This window comes from Panicum virgatum, chromosome 8N (genome assembly GCF_016808335.1).
Source record: "Panicum virgatum strain AP13 chromosome 8N, P.virgatum_v5, whole genome shotgun sequence".
Lineage (NCBI taxonomy): Eukaryota > Viridiplantae > Streptophyta > Magnoliopsida > Poales > Poaceae > Panicum > Panicum virgatum.
Window position 1 is genome coordinate 32,164,117 of NC_053152.1, and position 19,662 is coordinate 32,183,778.

The following is a 19,662-nucleotide window of genomic DNA, read 5'->3' on the forward strand; positions in this document are numbered from 1 at the left end:
CTCTGAAGTTTTACCCTTATGTTTTGTATAACTGAGGTACTAAGTTGGTTTTGTAATAATGTTTTGAACTGGTTGTAATCACTACTGAACTTGCCTGTGTTGTAAAATTTGTGGTTGTAATATCTCTGGACTCGCCTTCGTGCGGGGTATGCTTGTTCGATCCGAGAACCGGTGGTTGTATCGGGACGTTACCCGACAGACTAAGAATTGTTCCGTTTGAAGTGCGTTTGAGCTAGTGTTGTCTTTATGGTGATGCCTTGCGCATTTGAGTTGGGATAATTCAGGTGGTTCTGCCATCTTTTATTCGGAAATACTATGTAGGTATTCTTGCTAGTTTCTAATCTGTTTTTACCTCATAATCTTTTCCTAGTTAGACTATATAAAATCCTTGGCCTGACCGATGAAAAATTACCAAGACGATAGATATGAACCCCGGCAAATTAAAAAAATTCTTAAAAACCTAATTGTGATTAGTTCACGCATGTTTTGTAAAGCCTCCACCTGTCAACTAATGATTTGCACATTCAAACAAATTGTCAACACCCACCTCTTACACTTGTCACAAGAGGACCAACACCACCTAACCCAGAAACAAAAGCAGGGCAAATTAGATTACACTGCCCAAAAAAAGGATAAAGTGAATGGCCGCGTGCACTACAAAAGGCCAAACCAAGGAGCATTGGAGCAACCCACACATCATTACACATACACACACCGTCTCCGTCTCCCCAACGACCCTAAAAAAAGCAGCCAATCCCCACCGCCCAGCGCGTGCTCTCGCTTTCCGACGCGCGTACGGACGGACGGACACTCCACGCGGGCGTCGCGTCGCGTCGAACACCTCGCCGGCGATGAAGCCCCCCGGCCGCCGCGGCCTCCTCTTCGCCGGCGCGTGCGCGCTGCTGCTCGCGGCGTTCTACCTGGTGGCCGCGCTCGTGATGACGCCGCTGGCGCCGTACCTGCTCCCGCCGCTGGCCCTGTCGCTGCCGTGCCTGCCGGCGGTCGCGGCGCCCTCCGGGTCCGGGTACGGCGCGCCTGGCGTGGCCGCGCTGGCGGACGCCGCCGTGGCGTACGCCACCATGGAGACCGTGCCGCAGCAGTCGCGGGACGAGATCTCGCTGTCGCTCGCCGTGCTCCGCCGCCGCGCGCCGCTGCGGCTGCTGGTGTTCGGCCTGGGCCGCGACTCCACGCTCTGGCACGCGCTCAACCCCGGCGGCGCCACCGTCTTCCTCGAGGAGGACCCCGCGTGGTACCGCGTCGTGCGCGCGCAGTCGCCGTTCCTCCGCGCGCACCTCGTCGCCTACCGCACGCGCCTCGACCAAGCCGACCGCCTCCTTGCCACCTACAAGGACTACCCGGCCTGCCTCCCCGGCTCCGGCGGCGGCGGCGGCGGCAACGGCACCCTGCGCGTGCGCGGCAACTGGGCGTGCCCGCTGGCGCTGCACAACCTGCCACCCGAGGTGTACGAGACCGAGTGGGACATGTTCATGATCGACGCGCCCAAGGGGTACTTCGCGGCGGCGCCGGGGAGGATGGCGGCGATATGGACCGCGGCGGCCCTGGCGCGCGCGCGCCGCGGCGAGGGGGACACCGACGTGTTCCTGCACGACGTGGACCGGAGGGTGGAGAAGACGTTCGCGGAGGAGTTCCTCTGCGACAAGTACCGGGTGGGTGGGACCGGCCGGCTGTGGCACTTCAGGATCCCGCCGGTTTCACGGCGCGGGGATGCGACGGCGGCCGCCGGTGGCCCGAGACCGTTCTGTTAACTGGTACGTTCTGATGTGGTGTTTCTGCAAAAATGGCCCCTGTTTGGATGGGGGTAAAATAGGAAAACCGGATGGGTATACCCGGTACTCTGCCCTGCAGTTCAAATTGGCAGTGTTCAAATGGATGTTTCGATCAAGAGCGGGGGATCGGAATCCCGAGAATTAGCAGTCATGACATTATTGACATGGAGCATCTCTTTTTTGTAATGTACTACTCATAAGTGATATCACATTTTCAATGTTGATTAGTACACTTTTTATGGAATGGATGAATACACATCAGCTCTAACGAGTTCATGTATTATGTCGGAAACACTCTTCAAATATGCAGTATTTTTTTTTTTGTCTCACACAGAATGCATGCACACTTATATGATACATGTAGGCATGCTTTCATAGTTACAATTCTAAGCTAGCAGTGTTCAGTTTTGGGTGCACATGAATTTTTTCTGTACAAATGAACAGGAAGTTCTGATCTCATGAAGTTTTCAGGATAATAAGAACTGACAATAACTGTTGATTTTCACCATCGTAAGTGTCCGGTAAACGTCTACTTCCTCGCGCAGCCATTTCTTGGATGAAGAGGAAAAGGTAGGACTTTTCACCTTTGAAAGTAAAAAATATTGTTAGGTTAAAATTAGTTTTGTAGCATAAAAAGATCATCATTTCAAGAAAATACCACTCACGGATCGTCGTTACGTAAAATACCACTAAAAGAATTGTTCTGATCCAAAAAAAATACATACTATTCAGTTAACTTTTGCAGGGAACCAGGTTTTTTTCCTCTATTGGACAAATGAAAAACCTTTTCAACCCTATATTGTTCGTGCGGGCAAGGAAGAAGATGAGGGTAAAAGAGACACTTCACTTGCCCAATACAAAGAAAAATGATTGGTTCACTATGGAAGTAAACAGAATAGCATTTCTTGGAACGGAACAATGCTTTCTGTTGTATTTTCTGTAAATGTGATATTTCAGTGGTATTTTCCAAAAATGATGATATTTTGATGCTATGGAACCATTTTTCCCAAAATACCATGAACAAAATATTAAACATTGCAAACATTTGTTTGGGTAGATAAAATAATTTATAATGAATATCACGAATAAAAGAGTTAACATCACCGAACAACTTAGTCTACAAAACGAACAAATTATTTAGCACTACGAACAAATTAGTGATGCACAAATAAATAATTTTGCTTGTAGAATAAACACATCTACTACGTGAAAATTATTCTTATATACATATATGCATGTGCTAAAAATGTTAGTATACAAAGAAAATAAATTCTTTCATATACCAAATAATAATTTTATAATGCAAATAAATTAGTATACATTAAGCATGATTCACTCTTAAATGTAAACAAATATACTATAGAAAAATTTAAGTAAAAATATGGATGACATAATTTATAAAATATATGGATTACAATCCAAAGAAAGAGTATGTAGAGGTAGGTATAGAATGATAAAATACCACTGAAGGATTGCTGCTACATAAAATAGCACTAGAGGAATTGTTCTATCCCAAAAAAAAATACCATTCAGTTAACTTTTGTACTGAACCATGTATTTTATTCTCTATTGGACAAATGAAAAAAATGGGGTCCCTTTTAACCTTATCTTCTTCCGGGCAAGAAAGAAGATGAGGGTAAAAGAGACACTTCACTTGCCCAGTAGAAAGAAAAATAACTGTTCATTGTGGCAATTAACAGAATAGTATTTCTCAGAACCGAAAATTTTGGTCTGTGCTATTTTACGTAAAGGCGATACTTCGGTGCCATTGTAAGAAAATGATGATCTTTCGATGCTATGGACCCAATTTTCTCTCGAATACCAATAACAAAAGATTAAACATTGCAAATATTTGATTTGGTATATAAAATAATTAAAAATAAATATCACAAATGAAGGAGTCAACATCACCTAACAACTTACTCTACAAAACGAACAAACAATTTGGCACCACAAACAAATTAGTTATGCCCATATAAATAATTTTGCTTGTCGAAACAATGCATCTACACCGTAAACAATGCCCATATGAAGTACCATCTGCTGGGACCGCTCCTCGCACATGACCTTGTCGTGGCACGTACGGACACATGGGCCGGCACCGACCGGCACCAGTGGGCCGGACCGGAGACGCCCTACTGAGCAGCTAGCAGCGTCTTTTTTATTTTTGTATTTTTCAAATAAAAATTACAAAAATATATTTTTGGTTTTAGGTTTTACAGTTCTATACCCCTGCCGCCCGACAGGGGGCGGCAGGGTGCCTACCGCCCGGCAGGTGGGCGGTAGGGACCTATATGTAAATTAAAAAAATTACGCAGTGGTCCTTGGAGGGAGCTTGCCGCCCCCCTGCTGGGCGGCAGGCTCCCACCACTAATATAAAACTCCGCCCCTTCCCCTTTGCGCCATTATTTTCTGCCCACGAGATCCAGAGAGGGGAGAGGGAGGGTGAGTGAGGTAATTCCACCGGCGAAGCCCTGCCGGATTTTGGATCCGAACCGCAGGTAACCAATATTTGTCAACTATTATAGACTTGTTTCTAAAATAATTATGAATTAGAATAGATTTAGTTTTTGGATAGTGAAATATAGAATTCTAAACTTAGAATGACAGTACCTTACTGTTATTGCAGCATAAGGCAATGGCTGCCTCCAATTCTGTTGGATTTTCATGGACCGAAAAAAAATCCAGTATATTTCTTGAGATCATGACACGTCTTGTAATCAGTAAGAAGTTGGATCCATTAGCGGATGGTACGATAGAGATGGTGTTGTCCAAATTAGTTGAGTTTAAAGATTTGACATTGTTTCGAGGTATTACAATGCAAGATTTAAAGGAACACCTGCTAGAACGTAGGAAGATATACATGAGGGTATGTGAACTAGCGAATCATCAACATGTTATTGGATTCTTACAAACTACTTATAAGATATGGATGCGGCCAGAGGTGTATGAGATGCACATTAAGGTAATTCTTATTCAGTTCTAATCACGTCCGTTATTTGTAATCCATATTTACGAAATAGTAAAATTATTGTGTAATTATATGTTAGGATTACCCCGAGGACACGGAGTTGATTAACAAATCGATACCAAATTTCAAAAAATTGGTATGTATCTTCGGTGGAGTTATGCCGCAAACTAGACGAATGAGGTGGAAAAGATCTTCGGGTAATAGTTCTCGGCCTCCGCAAGAACAGATGACCGGAGGTTCGTCAAGTCGTGTTGCACCACCTCGAGCACCTAGTTGTGTTAACTGGGATGACGATATGGATGACTTCATGCCCCCCAAATCATGGCCTCGAACACCTGATGTTCCTCCCCCTGTACATGAAAGTAGAACCATAAAAGAGAGAAAGGGAAAGTCAAGAGGTTCGTCAAGTCAAACTGCACCACCTCTAGCACCAAGTTCTGTTAACTGGGATGACGACTTAGATGACTTCATGCCCCCCAAACCATGGCCTCCAAGAGATGATGTTCCTCCCCCTGTGCGTGACTACCTAGATGATTTCATGAAATAATGTGTAACATATAGTGTTCATCGGTCTAGATTGTGAAGTAAATTGTACTGAAATAATTTGGATTCTTCAGTATCACGGATGTGTACTCATTTAGCTTTCTTCTATGTGTCACATTATGTGGTGGCTTGTGCTATAGGTGGCGACAAACCATGTGTCCAAGCATTTGGGGCTAACCAATTTGATACAATGAACGAAATATAAATAGAACGTTAAACAAGATACCACATAAGATATTACATTGAAGGTTACGTTCATTATAACCAAATTCTATAGAAATACACACTTCCAACTAGTTAAACAAGACATTTAGGCATAGTACATACACAATATACTTAATTTCGTACACACAAATAAATGCACAACTAGATGCGGCGAATTCTTGTAGGTGGAGCCGATCCATCCGTCGGATTCCCGGAAGGTCCAGCCTCGGCAGCAGCATTGGGTACTGAAAGCTGTGGGCACTTCATGTAAGTGTGACCGTTCGCTCCACACAAGTTGCAACGTTTTTTCTTCTTTCCAGCCTCGGACTCGTCCATTCCGTTCCGGATACGACGTGTCTGCCGTCGGCCTATGCCCCGCTTCGTAGCTGCATCAGGGATGAGAATTGGATGGGGATTTTTTTGAGTGAATGGGCATAGAATACCAATGCCGTATATCTTATGACACCAAGTCTGTGCTGCGGCTTCTTTTGTGAAATATTGACAAACATATGACGCAGCATCTAACCCAGATACAGAACAAGCCGCGATGACATGGGAGCATGGTAAGTGATGCACCTTTGGCTTCTGACATCGGCAGAACACCCTCCCGTCAATGGTTATCAAAACTTCTTGAATTACCCTTTGTCTGCGGACACCCTGTCCGGTCCTGTCACTGCATGATACCTCAAATCTTTGCTCCTTTGTGCCCATCGATATGACTGAGTGAAATCGAGCCTTTTCAATTTGTTTCTCCATGTACTCATTGACTCTTCTGCAAAAATGCACTCCTGGATCATTAAGTAAGGGAGCGGCTGATGCGTATCGCTCCCGAAAATACCTTATACATCCATACATGATGAACTCAACAATGCCAACAAGAGGAAATCCACGAACACGACGCATTATCATATTGTAACATTCAGCATGGTTGGTCATCTCGATCCCATAATGTCTCCCATCTGTGTCATACAGAAGTGACCACTTCTCTTTAGGCGCACCATCAATCCACTGTGAAAATGGCTTAGCATGTCCAACTAATGAATCTGTAGAACGTCTCCTGCTGGATGATGAGGCCCGGCTCTTAAGCAATTCAGCACTCATGTCATCAATTATACCCCACAAAGCATCAAACTTCCTCTGCTGATTCTGAGTGCACAATCGCTTGAACAAATTCATCATATCCTTATTCTTGAACCACTCATAAAAGTTAGCAGCCATATGCCTCACACACCACCTATTGACAACATCTGGCCATATAAGAAGTGAAAATTGACTACCTTCTTGGAGCTGCCTTATAGCTGCAAGTAGACCTGCATGCCTATCACTGATAAGGCAAACATTAGGCCTTCCAGCAACAACGTGAATCTTAAGACGTTCAAGAAACCAGTACCAGCTTTCTGTGTTCTCATTCTCAATAAAGACAAAGGCGATGGGAACTATCGGCTTGTTGCAATCAATTCTGATTGCCGTCAATATTGTTCCCTTATATTTTCCTGTTAGGAAAGTGCCGTCAATACACAGAACAGGAAGGCAGTAAATGAATACCCTCACACATGCTCCAATGCAGAAGAAAGCTCGCAGTAGAATGCTTGGCCCCCCTGACAAGCTCGGTACACTGTATGTATCAAAAGCACTTCCAGGATTTCTTTACACAATTGCTTCAAGCAAACGAGGTAGGTTGTCATATGATGCTTCATAAGTGCCAAACCTCATCTCAAATACTTTTTGTTTAGCCCGCCAAGCCTTTGCATAGCTGATCACATACTGGAAATTCTGTTCAATGTCCCTAATTATCAATGCAGGCTCATAATCCATTTTGTCAAGAATCACCCCATACATCTTCTTAGCCATGAAAGTTGATGTGATATTACGATGATGTCCCACAACACCTGTCAATCTACAAGTATGTGGTGTAACAATTGAACATTCCCAGTGTGTCTTGAACTTTCCCTTGTATGCATGCACTCGCCATGTACAGTCTCTATCTGCACACATCACCTCGTATTCTTTGCTGCTAGATTTCAGTACTCTGAATTCCTTCCTCAGAGATACAGCCCAGAGCTTCACAGCATCCTTTACATCCTCAATGGTACGATACTTTGCCCCTTGTATGACCTCATTCAGTCTGTATTCAAACTCCGGACATCTAATATCTTGTACCACTGGATTACCAAAACCCTATTTACGCCATTCACCTAGCACTGGGAAGCGCTCATCGTCATCATCGTCCGATGAGTCCCCACATTGCTCTATTATTTGTGCATCCTGGTCTTCTTTCTCCATGTCCTCCATAATTCCAGGTATCCGCTCGCCTTCATCTGCTAAACCTTGTGGTTCTGGTTCTGGTTCTGGTTCTGGAGCTTGCACGTTATCTTCTTCTTTATCCTCTTCCATCTGTTCATTGCAGTCAGATGTTGTGTGTGTTGACCCTTCACCTAAATAACCGGTCTTCTGGTGAATTTGAATTACCATTGCGAGAGGCCACCCACTTTCAAGAGCTGCGTGCATGTAATGTTGCCATTCTTCTGTACTACTTATATGCGTCAACTCCCAAAAATCTCCATTAGTTTCCCAGGAAGTCAAGGTATGAACCGTAAGCAAATGGGTCTTTGGATTCATATTGAACATCCTGTAAAGACATTTCCGTATGGACTCAAAACTCATCTCTAGGGGTTTATCTTGACTGCACTGTCTTCTTTCTAATGCTGATAGATTTACTCCATAGGAATCATGAGTAATTCTATAGAAGTCACCGTAATGAACTTGAAATGCCACTTTGCTCGACATATCTGGCCATGCAAAGACTTCATTTTAATTAATCTAATATCTACAAATATAATATGGCTTCAATTATAACCACTAATCCGAACCCTAAGTGTTTACAATAATAAAAAATACTAATCATAAAATTAAACATACAAAAAATATGGAATGACAAAGTTGAGAAATATTGGTTACCTGTGGATCGGATCCAAAATCCGGCAGGGCTTCGCCGGTGGAATTACCTCACTCACCCTCCCTCTCCCCTCTCTGGATCTCGTGGGCAGAAAATGAGGGCGCAGGGGGAAGGGGCGGAGTTTTATATTAGTGGTGGGAGCCTGCCGCCCCCCTACCGGGCGGCAGGGGGCCTGCCGCCCGGCAGCGGGGCGGCAGGCTCCCTCCAAGGACCACTGCGCAAATTTTTTTTATTTACATATAGGTCCCTACCGCCCACCTACCGGACGGTAGGCTCCCTGCCGGGCGGCAGGGGTATAGAACTGTAAAACCTAAAACCAAAAACATATTTCTGTAATTTTTTTTTGAAAAATACAAAAATAAAAAAGACGTGCAGCTAGCAGGCCACACAGATCGAGCTGAGTCCATTTCTGCCCTTTTCCTGGCTACATTTCCCCTGTAGCTGCGTGATGGATCTGTTACACGAGTGTGTGTGCCATTTCTGCTTGGTGTGTTTGTCTATCCACTGCTAGCTAATCCTTAAAAGTTTTTCGCCAGTTTCCTTTTGAACAAAGAAACCGCGGGTTCGAAATTTCGGAGAGGCACAAGCATGATCGAGTAGAAGCAGAGGCAGAGCGTTCGTCTTCATCAGTTCATCGTACTATAGGAGAGAGGAATCATGACTAGAGCCGGTTCGAAATTCCTCGCAATGCGGGGCGGCGGCATGCGGCTCTCGCCGCCGACGCGTGCGTGCCCGGGGTTATGGGCCGGGCCGACGGATTGACCACTGCAGTGGCAGCAGCGATCTCGCGGTGAGAAATAGTCACAATTCTTCGCCGGTGACTATAAGTATTGACGACCAAAATTAGTACTAAGCTGATCAGATCGAACAAGCCAGTCTTACTGATACTATGAGGCGGTCTGACCGGTTATGGAGCACACCGTTCAGTATCCTGGGCAGACCGTCTGCCATTTAGATGTTCAGAGCTCCAGACCTTTTAGCTTAAAATGTCAACAGAACACAATAGAGCGGACCATCGAGTACCTTGGGAAGACCGTCCGCTAATCTACGCCTTGTTCGGCTGGCGGATTCAGCCGGATTCAGCCAGCCACAACAGTATTTTTCTCTCACGCAAAATCAGTCCAGCCACCAACCAACCAGCCAGCCAACAGTATTTTCCTCTCACACAAAATCAGCCAGCCATCCAGCCAGCCAGCCAGCCGAACAAGGCCCTAATACTCAAGGATCGGGCATCCGAACGAAGGAGGGATCCATTTGGGTCTGAGGGGTAGCAGGATCTGACATCCAAACATGCAGACCGTCTATTTTCCATCGGCGGACAATCCACCGTACAGGGGTTCGGACTTCCGAACTCTTATGGTCTAGCCACAGTGGGATACGACGTTCGACATCCGAAGGTGCGAACTGTCCGTATACTGCAGGCAGACCGTCCGCAAAAGGCCAACCGATCTGACCGGTGGGCTTGATCGGTCGGACCGGTCATGACTACAAAATTCGAGTCGAGGTTGATTTTGTAATTAGAAGTCCTATTGTAATCCGATTTGGAAGGGATCCGACCTCCCTGGCCTATAAATATAAAGACCACGGCCGACTGGAGTTTCTAACCATAATTGACTCATCAATCTACTATTTACTTAAACCCTAGCTTTTTAAAACCTTTCTGTTATTCTTTGCTCGTCTCTATAGTGTTCAATAGTATTCTAGGTGGCCTGTCAAGTCCAGAACAACTCTAAATCTCCAAGCTCCGATGGAATTTCTTTTAAGTTATGAGATTTTAGATCTTCGCGATTTTCTTTAGAAAACCAATCTGACCGGTCACGTCAGGCGGTCTGACTGGTCACGTCAGACCATCTGACCAGCCTGGGCAGGGAAGCCCGTTGTTGCTGATCTAGCATCTCGCCCGTGTTCAGTTCCAAAAACCAAAATTCCAAAAAAAAATTCCGGCACCCGCATGGAGACTTAAATCTAGACGAAATAAAAAACGCATTGCGACTGCTGTCTGTAAATGACGAGACGAATCTAATGAACCTAACGAGACTGTAATCAGACGCTAAATTGCTACAGTGATGCTACAGTAAACAACCTCTAATGACGGATTAATTATGCTCGTTAGATTCGTCTCGCGATTTACAGACGAATTCTGTAATTATTTTTGTGATTAGTCTATGTTTAGTACTTCAAATATAGAAAGATGTCTTTTCAAAAATTTTACACCGCGCAACCAAACGGGCCGTGCTTGAACAGGAAGAAGAAAACCCGTGCTTGGCTCTGCCTCTGCCGTCCGGGATACCAGGGCGTATCGCCCGCCGCTGTACCTCTGCTTCGTTCCTTCTCTTCTCGTCCCCGCCTCCCACGGCTGGCAAATGGAATTTCGCATCGCACATTCACAGATGATGCCATTCCGGCGGGGCAGGGCAGGTCAGCGAGAGAGAAGAAAAGAAAAAGAGCGGACGGAAAGCACCACACCGGCCGTGGACCGCCCGCACATCGTCGCCACATCTGGATCCAAATACAAAAAAAAGAAAAAACTTAAAGAAACAAAAGACTAAAATGCAATAACAAATAGACGGATTGACCACTGCAGTGGCAGCGATCTCGCCCGTGTTCCACTCGAGATTATAACAAATATAGTTTCATGTGATCAAATATAGTATTACTAAATAAAAGTAAAAAAAACACCCGTGTCCCACGCATTTACACGATCAGGATTTTTTGCCGTTGACCACGGGGAAAGCTCATGCTTGGCTCTGCCTCTACTAGCCGGGAACGGGGAACAAAGGCATATCGCCTGCCGCCGACCTCTACTTGCTTTCTTGTCGTCTCAATTCGAGTAGGACAAATTTAACTGAGAATCAAGAATCGAACCAAAGATCCGAGAATTAAAACAGAAAGAACCAGAACTGAGAAATTCGGTTCTGTTCGGTACCTCTTTCTCAAAAACCAAATTTACTCAGTTAATTTGGCTCGATTCTCGTTTAACAGAGGAAGCTAAGACTTATGACATTCAGCCCAATAACTCAATAAGCACATCATCCCAATAGCAAACCTAGGGGTGAAACCCGAACCACAACCCCGCACCGCACCTCCCACTCTCCCAGTCCCAAGCTCCCACCAGTTTCACACTCCCGCCGACCGCCATCACATTCAGCATCTCCGCCCCCGCCATCCCTCCATTCCGCCAGTGCCATCACCCCACCGTCTGCTCCCGCCACTACCCTAGGCCCTTGCCGCTGCCCAGCGTGACAACGTCGGCCACCACCCACCCCCCAACCCAAGGCCTAGCGCTCGTCGCTCGCCGACCCCGCCACCTCGGCCACCCAGCCGTCCACCCTCGCCTCGGCCTAGGCCCGCGGCTACCATGCTGCCGGGGCAGTCGTACGAGGAGGCAAAGGAGGTGGCGGTGAAGATCGGGTAGCAGGTCTCCTTGGACGGCAGTGGCAGCGGACGGCAGAAGGTGAGGGTGTTGTTGTAACCCCCGCAATAGGGTCCCTCGCCCGCCATGGTGTGCCCTAGTGATTCTAACTGCTCGCCGTCAGCCCGCACGACACAGGCACCTACGGCCACTTCGCCTTCTCCCCTTATTCGTCTCGAACAGAAAATGAAATTCATGGGTTCCAGCATCTAAAAAGAACCGATCAGTTCCTTTATTTTTGAACGAACCGAGGAACCAACGCTTCCCCGCGGCCGGCAAATGGAATTTCGCGTCGCACATTCACAAATGACGCCATGCCACGGCAGGAGAGAAGAAAAAAAAAAGGTGGACGCACGAGGGCGCAGATTCCTTTCTGCATCCAAACAGCCACCATCTACCGTACGAGACGCTGACGTATAAACCCAACGGAAAGCACCGACCGTGTACCGCCCGCACGTCGCCTTTCTTCTTCCCCGGCCACATTTTCCCCTGCAGCTGCCGCCCACGATGCAAGCAGACACCTCGCCGGATCTGGGTACACGAGTGGCGTCAAAGAAACACCAACAAAAGTGGGCGGCGAATCCGACAGCCGCCAGCCGTGCACAAAAGCCGAATGCCGGTGGCACCATACCGTACATGCTTAGCTCCCAAGGAAAGAACGGAACACGCACGGCTGGCTGCCACAATCGGGCCTCTCTGCTTCAACCAAACTGCCTGCCCAATTCAATCGACCAACCACAAACGGGTAGCGTTCACACCAAAACGGTTGCGCTTGACATACGGGAGTTTGTATATCTTGGGCTACAGGCTGTCCACGTTAGCGAAAGCACATCCAGTGTCCAGTATCCACAGAAACCAGTCGAAAGAAAGAAAGGGGAAGGGGTGTGCCTCTGAGCCTTGGATGGTGAGTGAGGAACAGCCCTCAAGCATGGAGAGCGACCCCCCTTCCCCACGCCGCTCGCCCCCACCACAGCCCGCCGGCGACCACTCCGGCGCCGTCGGCCACCCCCACCAGTCCCCTGATCCCTGAATCCCAACGCCTCTCCCTTCTCCCCATCCCCCGGCGCTAGCCCTAGCAGTCGTCGCAGCGGCACCCCAGAGGGTATCTGCTTCAGCATACCCTCGGATTCCGATGACGATGCCGACGATTTGCTCTGGCCAACCCCTCCCCCCTCCGCGAAGGGCAAGGCGCCGCTCCACCCGGGTCGTGGTTCTCCTCCGACACGCCGCGTCGCCGGCGGTTTCATGGCGGACGCCCGTCGTCAGCCCTCGCACCGGGAGCCGTCACCCCCTCGTCCCGTGCGGACGCGTGCGGCTCCCCTGGTCGATGAGGATGGCTTCCAGCTGGTAGTCAGCAAGCGCCGCCTGAGGTCAGAATTCCATGTCCGTGATGCCCGCCCACCGCCGCCACCTCGTCGCCCGGTTCCTGCCGACCTCGTGGGCAGGTGCTTCAACTGCCTGGCCTTCAGCCATGTCGCTGCAAGATGCTCCTTCCCTTCGCGCTGTCTCCGCTGCGAGCGGCAAGGCCACTCCGCCAAGCACTGCAAGAAAGGCCGTCCTGCTCCTCCCCCGCGGCGCATCGGTCACATCGGTCGCTATGGTCGCGGCGCATGGCATTCTGCAAGCTCGACGATGGTGATAGTCCTCCGCCGATTGGCGGCGTTGCCTGTGGTTCCGGTGCTCCGGCGGATTCTGTGACCGCCGGTGTTGGGCGTTTGGAGAAGGGCCCACACATTTCAAACTTGGGATGGTCGCTTCGCTTTCCGCTTCGATTCGGGCGCCTTCCGGCTCGGGGCTGCTGGTGTAGTGGTGTCCTCCTGCGACAGGCCCTCGTGACGACTCTGCACTGGTCGCTGCTCTGGCCGCACCACGCCCTGCGGCCTGCGGGGCCGCTGTTGACCCTATGCGTCTTGAAGCTTCTCTAAGACGCTGCGGTCGACAACAGCTACACGACAATTTGGCGCTGCAGCTTCTCCAGGATCCCCTCCGGTGGTGCAGCGACCATCGGCTACCTCGCCTGGGCCGCCTTGGGCTTTTGGGCTTTTGGGCTTGACCCGATGTCTTTGGAGGCCGCCATTTCTTCGGTCGCCGCCATTTGGAGACCCGATACATTGATTAAATAAAAAATTTATGTGACAAAAGTTGTAGATATTATTTCATAGAATCCAGAATAGTTGAGTTTATATTTTTCCGATTTTTCTACAATTTTATATTAATTTTATAAGTTCACTGTTTAATGCGCCCTGGGCGCGACTTAAATGTAATTTTTTTTATATTTAGGTCCCGTCGCCCACTGGATGGGCGACAGGCCTGTCGCCCAATAGACACCCATTTTTGAAAATTTCTCTATTCGACATATATTTTTGAAATTTTGTTTTTTTAATATAAAAATGAAATTTTCCCCAGATACTGTTCACAGGTCGCCGGCCCATGCGAGGTGCTCGGGTGTCACTCCCGCCTCCCCGGTGTCAGGCGCTACTCCGACTCGTCGGCTGATTGGTGTCGAGCTTGAGTCGGTACGTTTTGCTCCTGGGTCGCCGTTGTGCTCGCTTTCTAGTCATCCTGAATCCATGAGAAACATCACCGTCACGAGGGGCTCGCGCCAGCCTCTGCCGCTCGAGATCCTCTCCGGCGTTGCCACGCCTGTGAAGGAGGTCGCAAACAATTTTGCATCTGCGTGCTGCAGGGCAAACCCACCTGCTGTGCTCTGCGCCACGCCACCCCGGCGAGGGCAAGAGCTCCCGAGGTTCCGGTGCCCCTACGTCGCAGCGAACGCCTCGCCAAGAAATCTCGACACCGTGCAACCAAGCCTGCTGTCCAAGCACAGAACGTCATGATGCAACGCCTTGGGGTGACCTCTGCTTCTCGCCCCCCGGATGCTTCCGCCTTTTAGGAATATGTGGCTACCTTCTCGTCCCTGCTTACACCCTCACAGTGTGAGGCGTTAGGTGAGCTGTTGCCCGCCGGCGCTCCTCATGTCGGCGTGTCGGTCACTGAGTCGCTCGCTTGAGCTCTGTCGCTCTATTTGGTCGCTTATCTGTGTAACCATGAATGCTGAAAACTTTCTCATTTGGAACGTGCGCGGGCTTAATTCCAGGGCTCGTCGCAACGTAGTTAAGGAGTTGGTGGGTGAACATCGTGCGTCGCTCATCTCTTTTCAGGAGACCAAGCTTGATACTTGTACTGATGCTATCGTTCGTGATCTTCTGGGGTTGAGTTTTGACTACTTCTCTCTTCCGGCGACGAACACAAGTGGTGGCATCTTACTCGCTTGGAACAGGGACATCTGGACGGTCGCCGCCTGTCCTTTGTTCCGTGAATTCTCCCTCACTGTGCAACTAACCCTCAAAGCCTCTGGTGAATCTTGGTGGCTGACGTCAGTCTATGGGCCGCAGGGTGATCAGCTCAAGTTGCAGTTCTTAGATGAGCTAAGAAGCATCCGACTTTCCTGTTCTGGAACTTGGATGTTGTGTGGGGATTTTAATCTTATCTACAGAGCTGAGGATAAGAGTAATGGTCGCCTGCATCGCCGGATGATGGGCCGTTTCCGCCGGCTAATCAATGACCTTGAGCTTCAAGAGTTGTATCTCAATGGGCGCCGCTTCACCTGGTCAAACGAGAGGGGCTCCCCTACGCTTGAGCGACTGGATCGTGTCCTTGTTTCTGACGATTGGCTCACTTCCTTCCCAGATCACAACCTCTCGGCCCTCTCCACAGAATGCTCGGACCATGCACCTTTGTTGCTGCGCACTGACTGTGCTATCCCACACTTCAAGCGCTTCAGGTTTGAGAATATTTGGCCGAGATTTGAGGGTTATTTGGAAACGGTCGCTGCAGCTTGGAATGCGCCACTACCGCGAACTGATCTCGATGCTTTCAGAGTCTTGGATATCAAACTCCGAGCCACAGCCAAAGCTCTCAAAAGCTGGAGTGCAAAGCATGTTGGAAGTGTACAGCTGCAACTTGCAATTGCCAAGGAACTAGTTTTCAGATTTGACTGTGCACAAGAGCTTCGCACCTTGGCTCCGTACGAGCTAGCGTTGCGACGCAAGCCTAAATTGCACTGCTTGGGGCTGGCATCTCTCCAGAGGACTATAATTCGACAACGGTCGCGCATCACTTATTTGGCCGAGGGGGATGCTAATACCAAGTTTTTTCACCTGCAAGCTTGTCACTGCAGCCGGAAAAATCACATTGACAGCATCCGCGTTGGTGATGCACGTTTGACGAGTGAGGAGGATAAGGCTGATGCTTTTTTTACACATTTCGACAGCATCCTGGGAGCCGACTGTGCCCGTGAGGCTAACTTGAACTTCCAGTTCCTGGAGCTACCAACGGTGGACACTAGCACTTTGGATTTTTGTTTCTCGGAGGAAGAAGTTTGGCGCATCATTCAGGAGATCCCAATCGACCGTGCACCAGGTCCGGATGGTTTCACTGGATTGTTTTACCGGACCGCATGGAACATCATTAAGCCTGACATCATGCGTGCATTCCATGCGCTTTGGGCTCTTGATGGTCGAAGCATCTACTTGATTAATCAGGCTTATGTAGTGCTTCTCAAGAAAAAAGGAAACGCATCTGAGATCACTGATTATCGGCCGATCAGTTTAATCCACAGCTTTGCTAAGCTATTTACCAAAGTCTTAGCTACAAGGCTTGCCCCTCTGATGCAGCAGCTCGTCAAGCCGAATCAAAGCGCTTTCATTAAAGGTCGTGTGATTCATGAGAACTTCCGTGCAGTGCAACTGACAGCAAAATATTTAAGAAGAAAAAAGAAGCCCTCTGCTCTCATCAAGATCGACATTGCCAAAGCATTTGATACTGTTAATTGGTCGTTTCTCTTCTTACTTTTGGAGCACATGGGTTTCTCTCGTCGGTGGATCAATTGGATCTCTTTGTTGCTCTCGTCAGCCAGCACCAGAATCATACTCAATGGCGCACTTGGTCACCGTATCTGCCACGCTAGAGGACTGCGCCAAGGCGACCCACTATCGCCGCTCTTATTCGTCATCGTGATGGAAGCTCTTAATGCCATGTTCGGAGTTGCTGATAATATGGGTCTGCTCTTTGGTTTTGATGACAAAGTAAAGGAAAGAGCTTTCCTTTATGCTGATGATGTCGTTATTTTCCTCTCACCCCGGAAACAAGATCTGGTGATCGCTCGCAGAATCCTGGAATTATTTGGTCAGGCCACCGGGTTAAGAACTAATGGCTGCAAATGTCTCATCACCCCAATTCATTGTGATCTTGAAGATACGGTGACCCTGCTGAATTTCTTCCCTGGCAATCTTGCCCCCTTCCCCATCAAGTACCTAGGCATTCCATTGGCCCCGATTAAACTGAAAAAGTCTGAGCTGCAACCAATAGTGGACAAGGCCGCTAACTGTCTCCCGACCTGGAAGGCTTCACTCATTAACAAGGCTGGCAGAGCTGTCCTGATCAGAGCTAAACTCTCTGCCATACCAATCCACACTGCTTTGGCAATTGAAATCTCCCCCTGGGTTATCAAGTGTGTCGACAAAATCCGTCGCTCCTTCTTGTGGACCGGTAGTGCCGAAGCTAAAGGGGGATGTTGTGCACTTGCGTGGCCAAGGGTGTGCCGACCACCTGAACTTGGGGGCTTGGGTATTATTGACCTGCAAATATTTGGCTATGCACTACGCATGAAATGGATGTGGCTGCAGAAAAACGGACGCCTCCCGTCCTTGGTCGCACTTCTCTGTAAAGCATGAACCGATTGTTGTTGCATTGTTCAATGTCTCTATCTCTGTACAGCTAGGTGATGGCTCTACCACCTTATTCTGGGAGGACAGATGGCTGCACGGCCACTCCATTGCTGAGCTTGCACCGTGCCTATACAGCGCGGTTCGTCCCCGTATATGGCGGTCTCGGTTGGTGGCGGATGGTTGTTCTCAAAGGAAATGGGTCAAGGACATTACAGGCACTCTGACTGTGCAGGTCCTATTGGGCTATCTTAGGATTTGGGATTTGGTGGAGCAAACACAACTGCACACTAGCACACCAGATAAGCTCCTCTGGAAATGGACTGCTGATCACGCTTTCAGCACTGCATCGGCATACCGGGCATTCTTTCTGGGACAGTCCTCGGTCGCGGGCGGCAAGATACTTTGGAAAACTAGAGCGCCGGGAAAGTGCAAGTTCTTTGGTTGGCTGGTTATTCATGATCGCTGCTGGACTGCCGAGAGGAGGAAACGCCACAATCTTCAGCAACAAGATCTATGCGCTCTCTGTAACCAGGAATCTGAAACCATTTCGCACCTTTTGGTAGGCTGCTCCTTCTCCAGGCAAATTTGGTACCGCATTCTCCTGCGAGGTCGGTGGCATGCAGTCTCTCCCCAAAGCCCGAACTCCAATTTTGTAGACTGGTGGAATGACGGTCGCAAAACCTTTGAGAAGGCTGACCGGCGTTGTTTCGATACGCTGGTGATCTTAACATCCTGGATCATTTGGAAAGAACGTAATCGGCGAAGTTTTGATCATGTCAACAGCACAGTTGAGGACATTGTTAGTTTGGTTTTCGATGAGGCCACTGCTTGGGTTCGGGCAGGCTACTGTACTCTAGAGTCTTTCCTACTAAATTGTGGGGTACCGTTCCATCGCCCTATAGGTCGTGAAAGTCTTATCGTGTAATTTTTCTTTTCACTGTATCTCCGGGAATTGCGGTTCCCGTAGTTTCTACTTGTACTCTCTTCTCCTCTTAATGAAATATGTGCCTAGTCACGTTCGCTAAAAAAAAAAAGAAGGGGGAAAAACTGCACTGGGTCGAAGATTTAGGCGTTGTTTGGCATTCTTCAAAACTAGCGCGCACGTTTCCCGAAAAAAAATTCTCGCATGCATGAAGTACTAAATGAAGTCTATTTGTAAAATCTTTTTAGAGATGTGTGTAACTTTTCGCGACGAATCTAATGACGGTAATTAATCAATAATTGGCTACAATGATGCTACAGTACCATCCTCTAATCGCGCGTCAAAAACCTTATTAGATTCTTCAGGGTCCACTAGCGCGAGGGTTCTGGAGTTGGTTTTGTAAACTGACTTTGTTTGACACCATAATTAGTGGTTAAAATATCACTATTTATTAGCACGCTAAAATCCTAGCGCGAACCAAATAAGGTCCTAGTAAACAGCAACATACAAGTCCATTTCTCCTATAGAACTGGCAACCAAAAAAACCTAGAGATTAGTCCTACCACCACACTTACTGCACGCTGAAGATCCCCACCAAAACAGGGCTCCTCAGGTTTTAGTACTTATCAAGAAACTCAGGGGGCGCCTCTAATCCAAACTTCAGAGCCAGTCAAAGCCCTAGTTGACTTGAATCTTTGTCACCAACCGAAACTCCTAGCCGGCCACTGGCCATTGATTACACTGTCCACACTGGCAAAACCTTCCAGCTCAAAAAAAAAAGCCTCAAGATTTGACCTACCAACTGGACCAAGCAAGGATTTGCCACAGCAGGCAGTTCATTACTTCGTTTCCCCTGTAGAACTAGCAAAGAACTTGACAAGATATCACCTCAGACATTCCATTGCTTGAAAAAGTTAGCCTGGATGTTAGGAGGAAGGATTGAAGAACTCTAGAGAAGGCCCGGAAAGGATGGTTGGCCACTAGAAAGCAACAATTCAGCTGGAAGTTTGGACACATTGGCTCTCGTCTTAAAGTTCCCATTCCCACCAAAACAGGTCCCTTCAGGTTAATTATCAAGCAAGAAGCGTTGCGCAAAGTTAATTCAGGACGGCTAATTCAAGATTCTGAGCAGTCAAAG

At 48.2% G+C, this 19,662-nt stretch overlaps 1 protein-coding gene across 1 annotated transcript; it reads left to right on the forward strand.

Moving 5' to 3' along the window:
* The first annotated feature begins 642 nt into the window (after positions 1-642).
* LOC120686806 (probable methyltransferase At1g27930) lies at positions 643-2,063 on the forward strand. Its single transcript, XM_039969017.1, has one exon. It carries the CDS (start codon positions 852-854, stop codon positions 1,764-1,766), a length of 915 nt encoding a protein of 304 aa, XP_039824951.1. The 5' UTR covers positions 643-851; the 3' UTR covers positions 1,767-2,063.
* Positions 2,064-19,662: the final 17,599 nt, after the last annotated feature.

Bases quoted from the DNA above. Each gene is read 5' to 3' on its own strand.
- LOC120686806 (XM_039969017.1), top strand. From the start codon at position 852: ATGAAGCCCCCCGGCCGCCGCGGCCTCCTCTTCGCCGGCGCGTGCGCG.